The 18,892-nt window shown below is 46.7% G+C and overlaps 1 protein-coding gene across 3 annotated transcripts in view; it reads right to left on the bottom strand.

Annotated features, from left to right (window-relative positions):
• PDE10A (phosphodiesterase 10A) overlaps positions 1-18,892 on the bottom strand; it is a 138,455-nt gene that overhangs the window by 30,649 nt on the left and 88,914 nt on the right. For all 3 annotated transcript variants that reach the window (XM_036317604.1, XM_036317602.1, XM_036317603.1), the window contains exons 3-8: positions 14,030-14,058; positions 13,116-13,236; positions 12,002-12,051; positions 3,921-4,061; positions 1,958-2,113; positions 426-476 (exon numbers count right to left, since the gene is read on the bottom strand). In XM_036317604.1, coding sequence (XP_036173497.1) covers positions 426-476; positions 1,958-2,113; positions 3,921-4,061; positions 12,002-12,051; positions 13,116-13,236; positions 14,030-14,058 — 548 coding nt within the window. The remainder of the gene's footprint in view (positions 1-425; positions 477-1,957; positions 2,114-3,920; positions 4,062-12,001; positions 12,052-13,115; positions 13,237-14,029; positions 14,059-18,892) is intronic.

The following is an 18,892-nucleotide window of genomic DNA, read 5'->3' as shown; positions in this document are numbered from 1 at the left end:
CCCGCGCGTCCCTGAGCTTCGCCAAGTCTAGTTCCCACGAAAGCTGCAGTGTGTGGACGAGGGCATCTTTTCTGGAGAACCCGGGTCTGAAATTCAATGTTTATGTTTCACACACCATTTGGTGGAGAGGATGCCTTAACTTAGGAAACAGAGTTAGAGAAATATCCATGTTCCGACCAGTAGGAGACTGATCCTGGGCTTTCGAGGGAAACAAAGATTCTAATAGGACACATACCCTTGATTGCATAAATGACGGGCAACTGTATATAAGTAGATAAAAATAACTGCCACATAGGTAAGCCAACGAGTAAGGAAAGGGAAGTGCGTAGATGAAGGTTTTAGAAATAACATCATCGCTAAGGTGCCAACAGAAAGCCCGCGGCTGAGGCCAGCGCCCCCGCAGGAAGCGTGGGACAGGGACCCACCTGCACCTGGTGGATGGCGACCGACGCCCAGGCGAGGTTCGCTGTCGCCACCTGAGGAAGGGGAAAGAGCCGCCATTAGCCAGGTGGGCCAGCCCACAGTGAGGAGGACACTGTCTGAGGTCACTGCACATGTGAATACTTTGCCAAGCACAAAGCATCAAATATGGACAGGACTTCTCTTTTATATTCCTCCTTCCTTTACAATGGAATCAAGGGCTTCCTTGTTCCCCTTCATTTTGGATAAAAAATAAAATAAATGGATTAAAAGGGCTAGAGTCCAAGGACTCTAACATAAAATAACTTTAGTGTAATAACAATACTATTCAAAAGCCTCTAACAGCAACTCTAAAACAAGGAAGTATTTCTAAAACTTTGTTGAAGAGTTCTCACATTACTAACTATTCTACTTCTTCTGCTACCCATTCACCTGGCGAGTATTTACCAGGTGTCCACCAGGTGCCAGGCACTGTCCTCGGTGCTGAAGAAAGGGCACAGGGACACAGAATGGCTGGCTGTGGGGACAGAAAAGGAGAGAAAGCCCGGCCGGGCCGGCGTGGCTCAGTGGTTGAATGTTGACCTATGAACCAGGAGGTCATGGTTCAATTCCCGGTCAGGGCACAGGCCTGGGTTGCAGGCTCCATCCCCAGTGGGGGGCGTGCAGGAGGCAGCCAATCCATGATTCTCTCTCATCATTGATGTTTCTCTCTCTCTGCTTCTCCCTTCCTCTCTGAAGTCAGTAAAAACATATTTGAAAAAAAAGAAAAGGCGAGAAAGAGAGCGAGTGCGTGCACAGCGCATCAGCTGGCGATGGAGGCCGCAGAGGACCTGGGACTGGGGTGGGGACCGGGAGCGATGGGAGCCTCGGTGAGCACATGCTCCGGGGGGGGGGGGGGGGGGGCGCCTGAGAGGCCACACTGGAGGTCCCCCCTGCAGAAGGGGCTGGAGCTGGAAGGACAGGGACACACACAGGCTCTAACTGGGAGCCCTGCAGCCTTGCTCGAGGGGCTAGTGCAGGAGGAGGGGCAGGTGGGGGGCAGGATGTGCCACCCAGGGAGTGGACAGGTGCAGCCGCTGAGGGAGGCTGGCGTACCCGGGTGTGGCAGGCATCGATGCCGTTTTATTAATGTATTAATGAGCCGGTTCCGCTCAGCAAATGGGGACAGAATGCACTGCCCTCCACGTGGGTCTGGCGCTGGCACCTTCACACAGGACTGACCGGAGGAAGCTGCCATCTTTAGGAGAACGTGAGGACCTCCAGAATGCGCGCACTCTCCGGAGTCAGCTACTGCTTTGTCTCATTTACAACAGGACGTACTCTTACTTTTACTGCTTCAATGGATTCTCACTTGAACATGCCTAATTTCCAGTTTAACCAGTCCCCTCTCTAAATAACCACAAAACAAAAAAAGTTTTTTAAAAATCATTAGTACTAGTATCAAAAGCAAACTGTGGCTTCAACTATTCATTCCTTCATTACTGAGGCGCTGGCTGAGCCCTCCGAGGGCCAGCCCAGCCCCGCCCCGCCGCCTCACCTCCTGCTGGCGCAGAGAGAAGGAGTCCTTGCCCCAGTGCCTGTACAGCTCCAGGATGCCCACCAGGTCGCCAATCGCCGTGACAATCGGCAAACAGAGAACGGACTTGATCCGCGTCCCTGATTCCAGTCCAGTGCCTCCCGGAAATCGTTCATCCTGAAAAATTAAATGGGAAAAGGTGTAAGTTCAGTACAATAAATGGAATAATGCAGTCGTGACCCTTATTTCTGTAAGAAATCACCTCATACTTACCGTCAGTAACAAGCAGACCTTTTCAAGGAAAAACCAAATGACCTTGATCCCCATCGGCAGTACTTCAGGAAACGCTAGCCGTCAGCAGGGTGGCTCCTGCACAAACCCAGCTCTGAGCCTACCTTTGTGGAGCAGGGCTCAGCCCACTCATACACATGAACTTCATGCAATAAGCAAGAGCTTTTATAATGGTTTGTTAAGTATAACGTCACAAGTGAAAATTCAAATATAAATATATGAAAGAAATTACATAGTAAATGTTTCTCTTTTATTTTGAATGTTAGAATAACACAAAATTGAATGTTCATGATAGTCATTTTACCTGAACCTCAAAGACTGATATTAAATATTCAAGTCATCCAATAATTGGCAATTTTTTATCAAAAAACTGATTCTTTGAATTTAATAATTTTCTAGCTTAGCCAAATCTCTCAAATTAATTAATATCAAGAAACTTATTCTACTTGTTCAATTTCTGCTGTCTGCGGGATGCTTTTCATGAATCTAGAACAGCACAAAGCTACACTTACTAGAATATACTAGTGAATACTTTGCCAAGCACAAAGCATCAAATATGGATAGGACTTCTCTTTTATATTCCTCCTTCCTTTACAATGGAATCAAGTGCTTCCTTGTTCCCCTTCATTTTGGATAAAAAATAAAATAAATGGATTAAAAGGGCTAGAGTCCAAGGACTCTAACATAAAATAACTTTAGTGTAATAACAATACTATTCAAAAGCCTCTAGCATAATTTCCAAACCTTTTGAAAGTTTGCATATACAATAGAGCATTTTCAGATGACAACTTATACAGTATCTACTTTTAATACTTTTTAAAAGTGAAATGTACTTTCCGTTTTCTTTTCCTTAATAAAATAGCTAGTTACCTGATTTGTTCAAGGTCATACAGATAGAGGCGGAACCACAATTAAAACCCACATTTCGTGAATCTCATTTAGTTTTCCAGAGCAAATGGATTGCACCTAAAACCTGTTGGTGCACTTGTCACTTGGAGGGCTCCACTTGGTCACGGTCCCTGTACTGTCCTTCATCAGTTCCCCTAAAACTCCGTCTACCCACGGGGTCCGCTCTGGCTAAAGAGAGGGCAGAACATGTGATGGGAGCACAGACTCGGAACCTCAAAGGCATGTCTCTAGGACCCGGGCCGCCACCGTAAGAGCGTGCCAGGCCCCCTCCGGGAGGTGGGGGACACAGCTGGAGAGCCGAGGCCACCTGAGGCCCGCCAGCTCCGAGGTGGTGGCCAGCTGATGGCAGCTGTGTAAGCAACCCAGCCAGACCCGGCCCAGACCAGCAGGGGGCCCGTCCAGACTCATGGGGATAGCAGGTGGTTGTTGTGTGACACCCAAATTGAGGGTCATCTGTCCCCCAGCGATGGCTATCCATTCATGCATATCCTGCTAGGATGTGACATACAGACAGCTACCTTTTAGCCTGCATGAGGATACATACACATTTTTATGATTAACTGGCATATGTTCAAATAAAAATTATTTGAATCTAGCACTTAGTGTTTAAGACATGGTTTTCTGAGCACAAAAACTTTGTTCACATACAAATTCATTTATTGACCTATGTCATGCTTTAATAAATAAAATGACTTAAATTATACCATCGACGTGGTAAGTCTTCTCTCTTAATGAACACCTCCCCCCTACCCCAAGGGGCGGCATGCAGTGAGGAGCCACGTACCCCAAGGATGTCTTCCACGAGCAGCGTCTTCCGGGACTTGGCCACATAGGCGGAGGTGGTGGTGCCCTGGGCAATGGGCCCCGCGGGGATGAGCCGGGGTCTGCCCTCCTTGATGCCAGGGGGCGTGAACACGCACAGGCTCTGGGAGAAGAAAGAACAGGTTTGTAGGCTTTCGTGCGCCCTGGCACGGGGCAGAGACTCCTGGCGTTTCGTGACAATCCCGAGAAGGCTGGGCGCTGGGAAGAGCAGACAGGGGCCAGCCTGGAGTGTCTGAGCTGAAACTCTCACATCCTCGCACACAGCACCAGCGAGATGCAGGACTTGAATGAATGAACGTGCACAGAAAGGCTCTTAAAATAGCCTATTTTGATATCTACAAAGTAATGACATGAAAAAATAGGAAGCTGTCCTTGGGCTCAAGATGGTGTCTGACAAGAACCAGGCCCGCCCGCCCTGCAGCCTGGGCCCCGACCTGCAGCGGGTCAGTAACAACAGTCAGAGGATTCGGCTCCGTCCCTTTCCTGGAAGCCTTGCTTTCTCAGAGCCTTGTCTCATCTCACACGCAGTCCCTCCACTCTGTGAACGGGCCGCCTGCCACACGTCTGTGACGGCCGCGCAGGACAGGGGTGAAGACGCTGCTCTGCATGCAAGTTCTGGACACGTCTGGAGGCACCTGCCCGTCAGTTGACTGGGTGGGAGGGTCCAGTTCTGACATCATTTTCAAATAAATGTTTTTAAAAATATGATCCACTATTTTGACTAAACCAAATCGTATTTCAAAGAACTACCTACTAAACCAGAATCAGAATCGCTCGCCTATGGGCATCCCCTGGGCGCTGGGGCAGCACCCTGGCATGACTATATATAATAACTACACACCCTGTGTGAAAACCGCTGAGGTTCAGGGGATGTCTCCCAGCCGACTTCCATCTTCGGTTGGATTGCTGGGACTTCCAGGTGGAAGGCCTGGAGCATAAATATCAGACCACCTCTCACGCCAAACACGTCCCTCTGAGCTCAGGCCGCCCCTAAGCTGGCTCTGGGTAAAGGCAGGAGTTGGGTGTTTATTAACTTCTTAGTTGAGTGGTTTGCAAGCTTTGTAATGTCAGAGACCCCTTTTTCGCATAAAATCTCATCTATAATCACAAGGAAGTGAGCCGCATACACCTGGCCCCTCCCCGAGCGGGAGCAGGGAGAGGAAGGGTGATGCCCCGGCTGCCTTACACATCACCTTCCGCAGGGGCAGCTCCGCGCCAAACATTTCCATTCACAAGAGCAGCTACCTCAGTCAGGGCAGTGCTTGCGCAGTATTGGCTACTGAGTATGTGCCTGTGAAAATATATTTTAAGTGCTTCTATTTTAAAGTATTTAAATACAAGTTACACACGTTAAAGATTTTGAACATTTACACTGCTCTATAGAAGATGGTGAATAACAATTGCACCCCATTTCTTTTTAAAGAGGCCAGAATCAGAATCCCTGTCTGTAAGTGGCAGAGGCGGCAAGGCCTTGGCTAGACCTACTGCCTCTCGTCGCAGTAATTCCGTGTGCGCCGAGACTGGGCGGAGCGTAGAAACAGGAGTCAAGAACAGGAAGAGAGATGATTTCAAGACAGAAATTCACAGGATACGGTATATTTAGCTCGAAGCGGTGGCTTTCCCAAGCCCTGGGGAAGTTCATCATGAGGAGATGCCGGGCCGCGTTCCCGGCTCCGCCGACGGGCTCAGGAAATGAACTGCAGGTGAACCGCGAGGTACAGACGGCTCTTGAGCTTCCCGGCTGGATGGAGAGTCAGTTCCCCAGCGAGCGGCGCCCGCAGTGGCTCTGACTTACTATCGCGGCGCTGACTTGGTTGCTTGTCATTTTGGATGACTTTGCTCTGTGCGCATTAAGAATGGGTTTAATAATATCTTCACATCATACTTAAAACAGGATAAAAAAGCAAGTCTGAAAAAACGATTTAGTGGGAAACAGAATAGACTCACAATCTATCTTAAATACCTAATGTTTAATGAAACGGGAATGTGTGATTCATTACCACCAACTAAACTGGCAATTCTACTTCCCTTGTTCTCATTTTCCTTCCCATATGCAATTCAAAAGTCTCTTTATTCATGAAACTTCATTTTATGGGAAGGCTTTAACTCACAACCAGTTAAACTTCAGAAACTTTTTTAAGATGAAAAATTATTTAGCTGTGCCGTTATTTTTCCTAGGAGACACTAGATGGCACTAGGTAGTAAATGAACTTGGGTCCGTGAAGATGGCAGGAGCTCACACCCACCTGGAACTGGAAGTAGGTGACTGTTTGCACATTTCTTAAAAATAAACCTTCTAAAGTTTATTGCACAACTGAAAAAGCCACATAATTACTGTAAACTACTGGCTCCAAACTTGCTGCTAAAACCAACAGGCGAACAGCTATCTAGGAACTTGCTTGATGTATTAAAAACTATGAATGTATTACTGGACTCTACCGGGTGTTGAGCTTTTACAAAGAGCTCTGATGGAGAACACCAGCACACTAATGATAACACCATGAAGCATGCCAGGTACCAACCAGCTGGGGCATGTGAGCAGGCATCCAAGAGAAGAACTGTAAGACGACCGAGGGGTGAGCTGAGCCCATCTTCATCGTGGAAACACTGGTTTTGTCCCACATCGTTTCTGAGCACCTGGCAGTGACGTGCCAGGCGCCGCTCTGGCCGGAACTCAGCGGCACCCGCTTCCTCTCCCAGCTCCCAGGTCCCACAGGTTCACTTCTTCTGCCCCAAAAGGCCTTTGTTCTCCCTTATCTCCTGAGCAAGGTCTTCCAAGCTCTGCTCAACAGGGCCAATCAGCCAAGCTGCTTTTAATGACCCACTTCCAGCACCCCATCCAATGCAGGGACTCGGGGCACCGCGGGCTCCTCCCTGATCACTTCAATGCCACGTGCTGGGATTTATGTGGATTTCCCCGTTTCCCTTCTGGCTGCACGTGCCTTGATGACAGAAAGGACTTGTTCTCTGCCTTTGTCTGTACTGCATGTAGCAGCGTTTTCTGGTACCTTGCAGGTGTTTACAGTGGGATGATGAATGAATAACATTCTCGTAACATTTAAGCAATGCAGGTTAAATGAACGCTTAGAAAATGCAAGACTCTTGTCAAAGTCACCAAGTAGTGAACTGCACTCACAAAATCTGCCTCCAGAATCAAACTCCTGTGAAAACCTATGTAAACAGTGTGTTGAATAAACGTCCTGCTAGTTTTTAGTAAAGCCTTATTTTAGCACTGTTTTCAATGTCTTCCACTTACTGGTCTACGTTTTCTATCATTGTTTGCATTAAATAGAGTAACTCAGTTTCCTCGAAAACTGTCCATTTTATTTAGACTTTCACTTTTATCAGTCCAAGTACCCTCTCGTATTTTCACTGTAACCACTGTTTTGTTATTTTTAAAATTACTAGGCATATATAATGGTTTTCTCTTCTTTGTTAATTAGGTTAACAGTGGCTTATCTTAAAGTACTTAGGAGTTCCGTGTGTATACAGATTTTTTTCTCTGTATCCATAGGTTAAACTGGTCAATCCCAAGAGGCAGGGATTTTAACTGACGACAGTGCTTCTGGTATCCAGGACAGGGTGTGATTGAGCCCAGTGAAAACGTGTCCGAGCAATATATCCACTTATTTTTGTTCTCTTATTTATTAATATCCTTTAAATATTATTTATTCACATCCTTAAAGTATTAAACATTTTTATCTATTAATGTTCCAAAAATGAATAAAAATGTTTAATACTTTAAGGATGTGAATTTTCCACTGTGAACTAAGTTTGTTCACAACTTTAGCAATATTGTAATCCAAGTTCATCAACATTGTTCTCCAAATATTCCACTCACTATATTTGTTTTCTTTTCTTTGTTCAAAGAGTCACTGGGCTTATTGTTAATGTTTAAATAGAAAGGTTTAATTTCCTTGCTTTCAGCCATTACGGGGATCTGAACTTCTTAAATAGGGGCTAAATACATCAATGTAGGATATGACTTAAAGAAAGGGAGCCCCGAGATGGTAAATCCTAAAATAAGATACTGAATTAAATATGTAACGTTTTTGATCTGTCAGCAACTAAAAACACGCCTGCATTTTCTGCCCATTTTCTGTGACTGTTTTGTGTTATCAATTTCAGTGTTCCAATGTTTATTGTGTAAACTTCGGGGAAGGTCGACCTTCACTGCAGACTGAGCCCTCGACGAATCAGGTGACCTCCTTTTCCAGCCTAACCCTCCTCTCCCTCCAGCTCAGCTCTGCTCTTGCCCTCGTGGCACGTGCCCTCTCTCCTCTCCTCTCTCGGGAGCAGGCGCTCCAGCTGAAAGGTCCTTTCCCACTGGGCCTGCTTTGTCGACGTGTCCCTCTACAAAACAGAAGGAAGCCGTGGGGGGGGGGTTTAACCTGACTTACATTTTTTTTTCTTTTAATAGGTGGACCTATTCTACTTGTAATTTTGTTGTGACATATTTTTATAATGAGTTTCATAATCATATCTGATGTTTTGTTCTTAGTGTTTTAATGCTATTTAGCTTGTTTTCTATAACTTTGTGTTTTCTTTACATTTTTCCTCTCTTGCAATATTAATGCAGATATTTAATTATACTACTGAAACTTCTGATATATTTAAATATTATTTAAAATTATGTTTCTTGATACATCAATTTCAGAAAATTATTTCGACTCATTCTCATTCATGAAAAAAAAGAATACTTTTATAAGTATAAGAATTTTATAATTCCTTCCATCTCTATCTCAATCCATGGTACTTATTGATCTACACTTAAAAATTTTATCTCAGTCTATTTAGATTGCATATTGTAATTTTGTCACCAAAGCATAAACATTTTGTTTTCAAAGTAAGTTATTTAGGAAAAGCTTTCTAACTAACTATGATTTAAAATCCATACTCAATCTTTAAAAACACTGATAAACTTGTATAATATGGTAACTTTCATGTGCAAAAGGAAGGAATGTAAGGAAATATACATGCATCTGCTCATCTGTGCAAAGAAGTGTTTTATTTTATTTTATGGGGTTATTGGCTTACATTGCAGAAGTATGTCAACATCTGTTGCAAGCAATATGGCAGATGAGATCATTCGATGCTCCTGAAAAGAACAACTTTAAAAAGGTGGGTGTAGAAAAATCTGCAGATCTTTTATAATGCAGTGCTGGGCTGAGGAGGAAGGAGGACCCACAACCATCGAGAAGGAAGTGTGGACAGGGATTCTGCACGTAAGCCAACCCCAAACTGGAAGTAGCAACCAAAGCTCGCCATCTCGACGTTCCCTCGGGAAAGCCGCCTAGGGACCCGAAGATGAGAGGAAGCCTGGTCCTCTCCAGGGAAGGCTCATGGGAGACCCTGCCTGGGGCCATGGCCAGCAAAGGGCTGCCCCAGCTGAGCCTGAAGGGCAAACACACTCACGGCCGCGGGGCCCCACCCGGAAACCAGAGCCTCTTGCATCTACTGCTGGAGCCAGAATGGAACTCTCCTCTGAGAAAAGTAACTGTGCATCACGTGGGCGGAGACTGGAACATAAACCGCTTTGTAGAATGAAAACAACTCAAGTAGATGATTTGGTTTAAATGGTCTTGGATTGGCCACGCCTTCCTCGGGTGATAGGCAGAAACAAATACATAACCTGTCTCTAGGAAAGAAACCGCAACATGAGCTTAAAGAAACAAATACAGCCCTAACCGGTTTGGCTGTGGATAGAGCATCAGCCTGCGGACTCAAGGGTCCCAGGTTCGATTCTGGTCAAGGGCATGTACCTTGGCTGCGGGCACATCCCCAGTAGGGGGTGTGCAGGAGGCAGCTGATCGATGTTTCTAACTCTCTATCCCTCTCCTTTCCTCTCTGTAAAAAATCAATAAAATATATATTTTTTAAAAGAAAATAATTTTTTAAGAAAAGAAACAAATACATAACCTGTCTCTAGGAAAGAAACTGCACCATGAGCTTAAAGAATACCCACTGTGGCCCTAACCTGTTTGGCTGTGGATAGAGCATGGCCTGTTGGCTGAAGGGTCCCAGTTTCGATACGGGCCAAGGCCAAGTACCTTGGCTGTGGGCTCGATCCCCCAGTAGGGGGTGTGCAGGAGGCAGCTGGTCGATGTTTCTCTCTCATTGATGTTTCTAACTCTCTATCCCTCTCCCTTCCTCTCTGTAAAAAATCAATAAAATATATTAAAAAATATATATATACATATATATATATTTTTAAAAAATACAAAAAGAACATGGGTCTGGAATCTCGATCCCCGCTCTGAGAGCCCAGCCCTTCTTGGGGCTCCCACACACTGTGACCCCATGGCCTCTGCGGCCGCCCTACCCACCTCTGCCAACTAGGTCTCCCCATGGTCCTTCCTCTGAGCAGAAGAGGCCTCCCAGAGCGGCGGCCTCAGTGTTGGGGTTCCCATCACTTCTTTTCAGGTGAACAGCGGAATGCTGAGGCCCAGGTCCAGGTTTAGCAGAGAGTCTGAATGGCCCAGGGTGGGTCACAGATAGCTGTGCCTGAGAGACGGGTAGCACGGGGAAAACAGGCCGGCGTGGCAAGCCCTGCGGGTGCAGCTCCCGGGGAAGGAGTCGGGAGAGGCAGGCTCCCTTCCACCCGGAGCGCATATGCCCGGCAATAAATAAGAATAAATGCAATCATACCAGAATTTTCTAAAAGGAATTCTCACTTTTTAATAAAACTCCCAACATTTAGAAATACAAGTTTAGAATGGGCAGAACACAGTGAGATCATTGTTTCTTCAGTATCTGAGCCACTCCAAGTGCCGGGCTGGGAATGGAAAGCAGGTGGCGGCAGCAGTGGCGCCTGGGTAACGCCACTCAGTAAGCACTCTGGGTGGTGCGGACACGAGCGGCACCAGGAGAGACGCTGGGGAACACAGAAATGGCTGAGCAAAGGTCCCTGAAGCCCTTCCAGGCCCGGAACGGGGGCTGCGGAGGCGCGGGGCCCCGCGAGCTGGGGAAGTCGGCCGTCGGCACTGCCTGCACCTGGCTTTCCTGCCGGCCCGGCTGTGTGCCCACGAAACCACCACACATCCTCAGAGCCCTGCGTCTCCGCTCCCATCCCCGTTTTATGTCACATGAACAGCACAGGGCCCTGCAGATCACCCTGCAAAAATACACGCCAAACCTCAAATCACACGCCTAACGCACAGCAGGAGTGTGCCAAATCCATTCATAACTGAGCTGCATATATTTAAGCTATGAGTATAAGTATCGTCAGCTCAGAACGTCCTCCTAAAACGTGTGTTTAATGCCGCAACAACACCGAGAGGCCGGGAACTGAACACCGTGAGATGCTCTGCAGGACGCCCGGTGAACCAGCGACATGGCCGGTCTGCCCCCGAGGAAGGCAGCGCAGCCACGCCAGGGCCGACCCAGGCCCACGCAGCTCAGGGAGTCACTTCCTAGAAACTCTCCCAGAACTCTGAGTCGTCTTCAACAATCTAGAAGTCACATTTCATTCTACTTCTTAAAAACGGTTCTTTATTGAGAGGGAGAGGGAGAAGCCTCAGTGTGAGAGGGGAGCATCGACTGGCTGCCTCCTGGACTCCCCATACTGGGGACCGCGCCCACCCCAAGCAGGTGCCCTGCCCTGGAATCGACCAGCAGCCTTCCAGTGCAGGCGGCTATGCTCCAGCAACTGAGCCACACCGGCCGGCGCAAAAAACCACCTCACATGTTAACAACGCGGAACTTTTGTTCTCATTTTATCCTGCTGCAGATTGTGTGCAGAAAGGGCGGTCCACAGGAATAAAATAACTTCTTCACAAAACCATCATCTAGAAATGTCATTTGTAAGGTAGACCACACACCAAAACCAAAGCAATCGACCAATTATAAGACTTTACACCTCACTGCTGCCATCTGGTAAAGTTCTCGGCTGGTAACCACCACATGTAGAAACAAACGGTAAGATGAATTTCAAGCACTTCATTCCAATGTGTCTATTACGTTGTTAACATCACAGTTTACTTTTCTAAAAAGCTTATAACATTTTCTTAACTAGGGCGCCAAAATCTAAATGTAGATACTTACATTATTGCACTCGCCAAGGAAATACAGTGCAAATCCATCCGCTTTTGTGGCTGCCAAGGCAATGAGAGAGGAAGAGACTGATGGGAACAGAAGGCACAGCACGGGAGCCCTCGAGGCCAGGCCTCAGCACCGAGACGGCCGACGAGTTTCTAACAGTCACCGGGCGTGCGGCAAACTGAACAAAATGGTCTATGGCGTCACTCATTTACATAGTTAGAGCGTTTTCATTTACTTCATCAGCCATTGCAGTTTAAGATGAGCAGTCAGCGTACTATGTAATAATGTACTGTCAAACTTGAAAGTCAGAATTATTGAAAAATAATTTTAAAATCTCAGAGTTGTATTTAATTTTTAAAGTATTAAAAATACTAGAATTGATTTTCATAATATTGAATAACCAATATAAGCATCAGCCAAAAAGAATTCTGCTCGCATCTGCATTTCCTCACCGAGGAGAACGTGACTGAACTTTTCTAAAACTGCTTCAGGGTCGGCTGACGGCAGCTCCCACAGCAGCGAACAGAGTAGGCTTAGAGGAATGCCCCGAATTGAACTCCTTTCCGCCCGTGTGGCCTGTCTCTACCGCAGCTTTCTCATCAGTCAGATGGTCATAATAGTATATAAAGTTGTCACCTGCCCAAATAAGTTTAAAATGCTGCTTCTTCCTTAAAATTAATGACTTTTTATATAAATGTGACTTAGTTCAATAAAATGATACAAAGAAAGCCAGGTTTGAATAGGAAGGCACAATACATTCCATTAAACTTCAGGCAGATGCTGGTTTTGGAATTCGGACAGTTTCAGAATAAAGTATTTTCACTTCACATGTAGCCCACGAGTCAAAGGAAGCCCATGGCGCCCTCCGCCCCGCAGCAGCCATGGCTGTGCCCTTCTCCGCTGGCAGCGCTGTCCTCCGTCCTCCGTCCCTGCCCCGCAGCAGCCATGGCTGTGCCCTTCTCCACTGGCAGCGCTGTCCTCCGTCCTCCGCCCTCCGCCCCACAGCAGCCATGGCTGTGCCCTTCTCCGCTGGCAGCGCTGTCCTCCGTCCCCGCCCTCTGCCCCGCAGCAGCCATGGCTGTGCCCTTCTCCGCCCCCGCCCGCACCGCGGGCTCACCTGTCCGGATGATGCTGCTCAGCTCGTACAGCAGCAGCTGGTTGTCCCCGCCCGTGTCCAGCCGCTGCTCGATGTAGCTATTCAGTTCATACACGACCCCCTGCATGTTCGTGTCCTGGTACTTTAATAAAACACACACGGCACAATTAAACAGAACAGAATAAAACCCTCATTCATAAAACATCCTCTGTACGGCTTATATGCTCTTACACAGCATGGTTTAATACAGTCTACGATAAAACAGGACAAAGTAAAGCTGCTATGAGCTACTTAGAATTAGCAGAGACCCCATGCATGCCTATTTATATCCAATGTCACAGATCGCAGCTGTGCTTCTCAAGTTTTACATAGAATGCTGCCAGCAACTTCATCAGTGACAATGGTCCAAGTCTGCCAAGTGAGTGAGGCATCGTAAGAAAAGCCAGCCTCACGCACCACCTGGGGGACCGAGTATCACCGTCCGGCCTCTGCCTCAGGCGGCTGCCACCCAGTCCCACCCCCACTCCACCCCCTTCACGGCCACTGCAGTCAGGGCCGTCCCACGGCAAGTCCAGGCCCTGGGCTCCGTCCAGGGACCAGGGACACGGCAGGTAGGTGGGGCCTGGGAGAAGGTGGCAGCCAAATCTGCGCTGCCCCCAGCACAAGCCACACCGGGTCTTCTGAAAAATCACTGAGAAGCAGGCTCTTAACAGCAGCTTCCCTGAGCTCCAGCACACTCCCCTCGGCCCCTTCTCCTAGCACCAGCCAGGGTGAACTTGGAAAATAAAGTTCTGTCACTCCCGGCTCCTGCTGCACACAGCTCTCTGATCCCTTGTCCTCAGCTCCCTGACCCTTCAGCACGGAGCGCTCTGAGGAAGCAACAAAAGCATGCCTTTCCCTCCGGTGGTGGAAGACGTGAGGTTCCCCGCACTTACCCTGCTGACTTCCTTAGGCACCGGCTCATCTGGGGGAGGGAGAGGAAGGGAAAACACAATTAGAGCTAGGCGCAGGGTCATTCCATAAACAGAAGGCTTCATTGCAATGCTTCCTTGTATGTAATCTAAGAATCTGGGTCTTAAAATCTGTAAAATAGGGGTTAAACATAGTAACTATAGAGCCAGATGTACACATGACCTTTGGAGAGACCGACATGACCCGACTTGTCACTTCACCATCCCTATAAACGGCTGTGCCTGCAAACATGGCTGCACTGTGGCTTATTCAGATGTGCGCACAGAAAAGGGTGTGTGACATCTGCAATACTCGGCACAGCACAGCCTCCGCGAACATCGGCAGCGCCCGAGCACGGTGACGCCGGGCGGGGTCCGGTCTGAAGCAGGACAGGCCCCTCTCCCTGCGGGGCCGGCTACATGGCAAGAACAGACTGTGTGACCAACAGGGCACAAGAACAAGCTGGCCCAGACCCCATTGGAAGCCACTGGCTCTCACAGAGAGTGTTCGTGTGGCCCGCCCAGGCCCGCCCGGGGGCAGCCTCTTGCTTGCACTGCGGCTCTCCAGGTCTGTGGAGCCATCAGGAAAAAGGGAAGGATGCCCACTTGCAACACTTCCACTCACCACAGAGCACAGAAGTTCTAGTCAGAGTGATTAGGCAAGAACAATAAACAAAAGGCATCCAAATTTCAAAGGAGTAGTAAAATGATCTGTTTGTAGTGATACGATCTCACAGGTAAAAACCTGAAGATTTCACACAAACACACACAAAAAAACCACTTAGAATTCAACATAGTGAACGTATTCAACAAGTAGCAAGATAAAAGAGCGAGCACACAAAAACCAGATGCATTTTTATACACTAACAACAAACAATTCAAAAAGGAAACTAAAAAATTCCATTTACAGTAGCTTCAAAAATAATACAGCACCTAGGAATTAGCCACGGAGATGAAAGACTGTGCAATGAAGTCCACAGAGTATCGGTGAAGGGGTGACAGGAAACAATGAAGGCACAGCCCAGTCAGGGACTGGAAGGCAACGCTGTAAGGGCCAGGCACCTCCATCGTTTATCAGATAAAATCCACAGGGGGGCCTCTCTAGCAACTGAAAATAACATTTAAAATAATCATGGTAACAGAGTATTTCTCTTTAGATTACATACATAATTAGTCCCTTTACCATGTTCAACAGCAACAAGGCCATAGCAGAATAAAATTACAGCTACCTTTAGAGAATATATCCTTAGGTCCCAAAGAACGGCTCATTTTCTGTGGTAAGCAATAAATAAATTAGTCTAAAGACTATAGTTTCGATAGGAGAACCAAGATGGCGGCATAGGTTAACGCCGGAGTTTGCTGCCTTGAACAACTACTTCAAAGGTGAAACTAAAAGACGGAAAGGACATCACCCAGAACCACAGGAACGCTCGCTGAGTGGAAGTCCTACAACTAGGAGGAAAGAGAAACGCATACGGACACTCAGAGGAGGTGCAGTGCTGAAGTCAAATTCTGAGGTGCGGAGTGCGCGGAGCGGGCTGGCGGCGGAGGGCGCGGTTGGCATTTTCAATCGGGAGTCGCAGACTCTGAGCTCCAGATACAGGCGAGTCTTTAGGGACCCAGACTCAAACGGGAGAAGCGGGACTGTCTGGCTTTGGTCAGAGCGAGTGCAGCTTTCTCTCCGAGGTTTGCAGCGGGTGCTGGGACTCAGAGAGGCAGAGCCCCTGGGGACAGGACTGAGAGCCGCCATAACTGCTCTCTCCGGCCGGCCCACCCTGTTGATCCTGTGAGATCCGCCCCGCCCAAGCCCTGCACAGAGGCATTTGCCGGATAGCCTCAGGCAAAGGCTAGATTAGCACCTCCCTAGAGGACAGAAGTTCTCTCACTGCAGACACAGCTGATTCTCATAGCCACTTGGCCTGGAGGTCAAACCCTCCCTGGTATTAGCTACAACAATCAAGGTTTAACTATAAGACTGCGCACAAAGACCACTAGGGGGTGCACCAAGGAAGCATAACAAAATGTGGAGACAAAGAAACAGGACAAAATTGTCAATGGAAGATATAGAGTTCAGAACCACACTTTTAAGGTCTCTCAAGAACTGTTTAGAAGCCGCCGATAAACTTAATGAGATCTACAAGAAAACTAATGAGACCCTCGATGTTATATTGGGGAACCAACTAGAAATTAAGCATACACGGACTGAAATAACGAATATTATACAGACTCCCGACAGCAGACCAGAGGAGCGCAAGAATCAAGTCAATGATTTGAAATGCGAGGAAGCAAAAAACACCCAACCGGAAAAGCAAAATGAAAAAAGAATCCAAAAATGCGAGGATAGTGTAAGGAGCCTCTGGGACAGCTTCAAGCGTACCAACATCAGAATTATAGGGGTGCCAGAAGATGAGAGAGAGCAAGATATTGAAAACCTATTTGAAGAAATAATGACAGAAAACTTCCCCCACCTGGTGAAAGAAAGAGACTTACAAGTCCAAGAAGCGCAGAGAACCCCAAACAAAAGGAATCCAAAGAGGACCACACCAAGACACATCATAATTAAAATGCCAAGAGCAAAAGACAAAGAGAGAATCTTAAAAACAGCAAGAGAAAGAAACTCAGTTACCTACAAGGGAATACCCATACGACTGTCAGCTGATTTCTCAACAGAAACTTTGCAGGCCAGAAGGGAGTGGCAAGAAATATTCAAAGTGATGAATAGCAAGAACCTACAACCAAGATTACTTTATCCAGCAAAGCTATCATTCAGAAGTGAAGGCCAGATAAAGAGCTTCACAGATAAGGAAAAGCTAAAGGAGTTCATCACCACCAAACCAGGATTATATGAAATGCTGAAAGGTATCCTTTAAGAAGAGGAAGAGGAAGAAAAAGGTAAAGATACAAATTATGAACAACAAATATGCATCTATCAACAAGTGAATCTAAGAATCAAGTGAATAAATAATCTGATGAACAGAATGAACTGTTGATTATAATAGAATCAGGGACATAGAAAGGGAATGGACTGACTATTCCTGGGGGGGAAAGGGGTGTGGGAGATGCGGGAAGAGACTGGACAAAAATCGTGCGCCTATGGATGAGGACAGTGGGTGGGGAGTGAGGGCGGAGGGTGGGGCGGGAACTGGGAGGAGGGGAGTTATGGGGGGGAAAAAAGAGGAACAAATGTAATAATCTGAACAATAAAGATTTAATTAAAAAAATAAAAAATAAAAAAATAAAGACTATAGTTTCCAATTAATATAAAGCCTATATTTTAACATAATGTGCTAAGAAATACAACTTCATCTTGCTATCAACCCTGTGTCAAAATTAATCTCATAATAGACATGAATGCTTTTAAATTATTTATTCACTCATTCAATCTTTTATTCATTAAGTGAGATTTAATGTGGCCCATTATGTCCAACACTGCAAAAGATATTAGAGACGCAGCCAATGCATGGAGAGCTCTGTTACTAAAAGGGATTAAATGATTCCTTCTTAAAATTTAAAAGCTAGTACACAAAATCTCTCTCTATGAAATGGAAGCGAAGTAGGGTAAGTATGACATAGGGGCACTTTTCACACGTATTAACACCAGTCTCAGACAGACTCAGAAGACCACAGACCTCTATCAGAGTGAAATTCAAATCTCACCAGAGACAAAAACATGAGGTAAGTTGGTCAACACATAAAAGTACTCCAGTAAAAGCAATTAACGCCAGCATTTCTCATTCTAGGGTGTGACTTAAGACAGCACGAATGTCACTCAGAATTCTCTGAAGCTGGAAGCAACTGAATGTGCTTCAGCAGAGAAATGGATAAATATCACTCAGCAGCACAAGGCACACACCAGTGATATGCGCAGCCACATTCTGCTAAGGATTCAGAGGTGGGCCCCACATTTCAATGTAGAGTTGTCTGATCCCAAATATATTTACCAAACGTTATAATATTGCTAGAAACACTGTCTTCTAAAAATCACAGCTTTATTCAATCCACAAATTATGGGAGCAGAGCAAATTATTGAGAGTAAATAGAGAGCACAAATGAAATGACAAAAATACATCACTGGAATCCAATAAAAAACATTTTCCTACTGAAATGGTAAGGCTGGGAGAAGTATTATTAACAAGCCCACCTCAAATAATTCTCATACATATTGAATTAGGGAAGTGAATATATGGTTGCTGATCTGTTTTAGACGAACTCTCTAAACGAAAAGCATCAGATACACTCTCAAATGCGGAGTTTTGACTATGATGGATCTAAGGACCCTGGGCTTTTAAAACCCTGAGCCTGAGATCGATTGCAAAAACATTTATAATTTCCTGAAGGCAGACCCTTCCTTTCATCACTGTCGCCTACTGGTGGAGGTGTGAGGTGTGGGGGCAGCCCTTCCTGGGCCCCTCTGCTGGCTGCCTGGGCTGCATGAGTCACTGGGGATCCTCTCTCCCGACAGCACCAGGGAGCTCCCCTTCCTGAGTCTTGTTCACTCAACGTGCCCTTCTCCCTACACACACTCATGTTCTACCACGTGCCACAGCCAAGAGGAACAGTTACCTACTCCACTCGGAAAGATGCCACGAGGTTCTATGAAAGCTTCCAGCAAAACGTTACTCCTGCTATTTCACCAACATGGGAGAGACCGTTTTTGCTTTGGTTTTAAAAGACTGAGCTACTGTGTTAAGACATCTGCAAGTACCTGGCTGGCATGGCTCAGTGGCTGAGGGTCGACCTAGGAACCAGGAGGTCAGAATTAGGTTCCCGGTCAGGGCACATGCCCGGGTTGTGGGCTCAACCCCCAGTGTGGGGGCGTGCAAGCAGCAGCCAATCCATGATTCTCAT

This window comes from Myotis myotis, unplaced genomic scaffold (genome assembly GCF_014108235.1).
Source record: "Myotis myotis isolate mMyoMyo1 unplaced genomic scaffold, mMyoMyo1.p scaffold_m19_p_7, whole genome shotgun sequence".
Taxonomy (NCBI): domain Eukaryota; kingdom Metazoa; phylum Chordata; class Mammalia; order Chiroptera; family Vespertilionidae; genus Myotis; species Myotis myotis.
The sequence above is the reverse complement of the archived record's forward strand: the minus strand, read 5'-3'. Positions and strand labels throughout refer to the sequence as shown.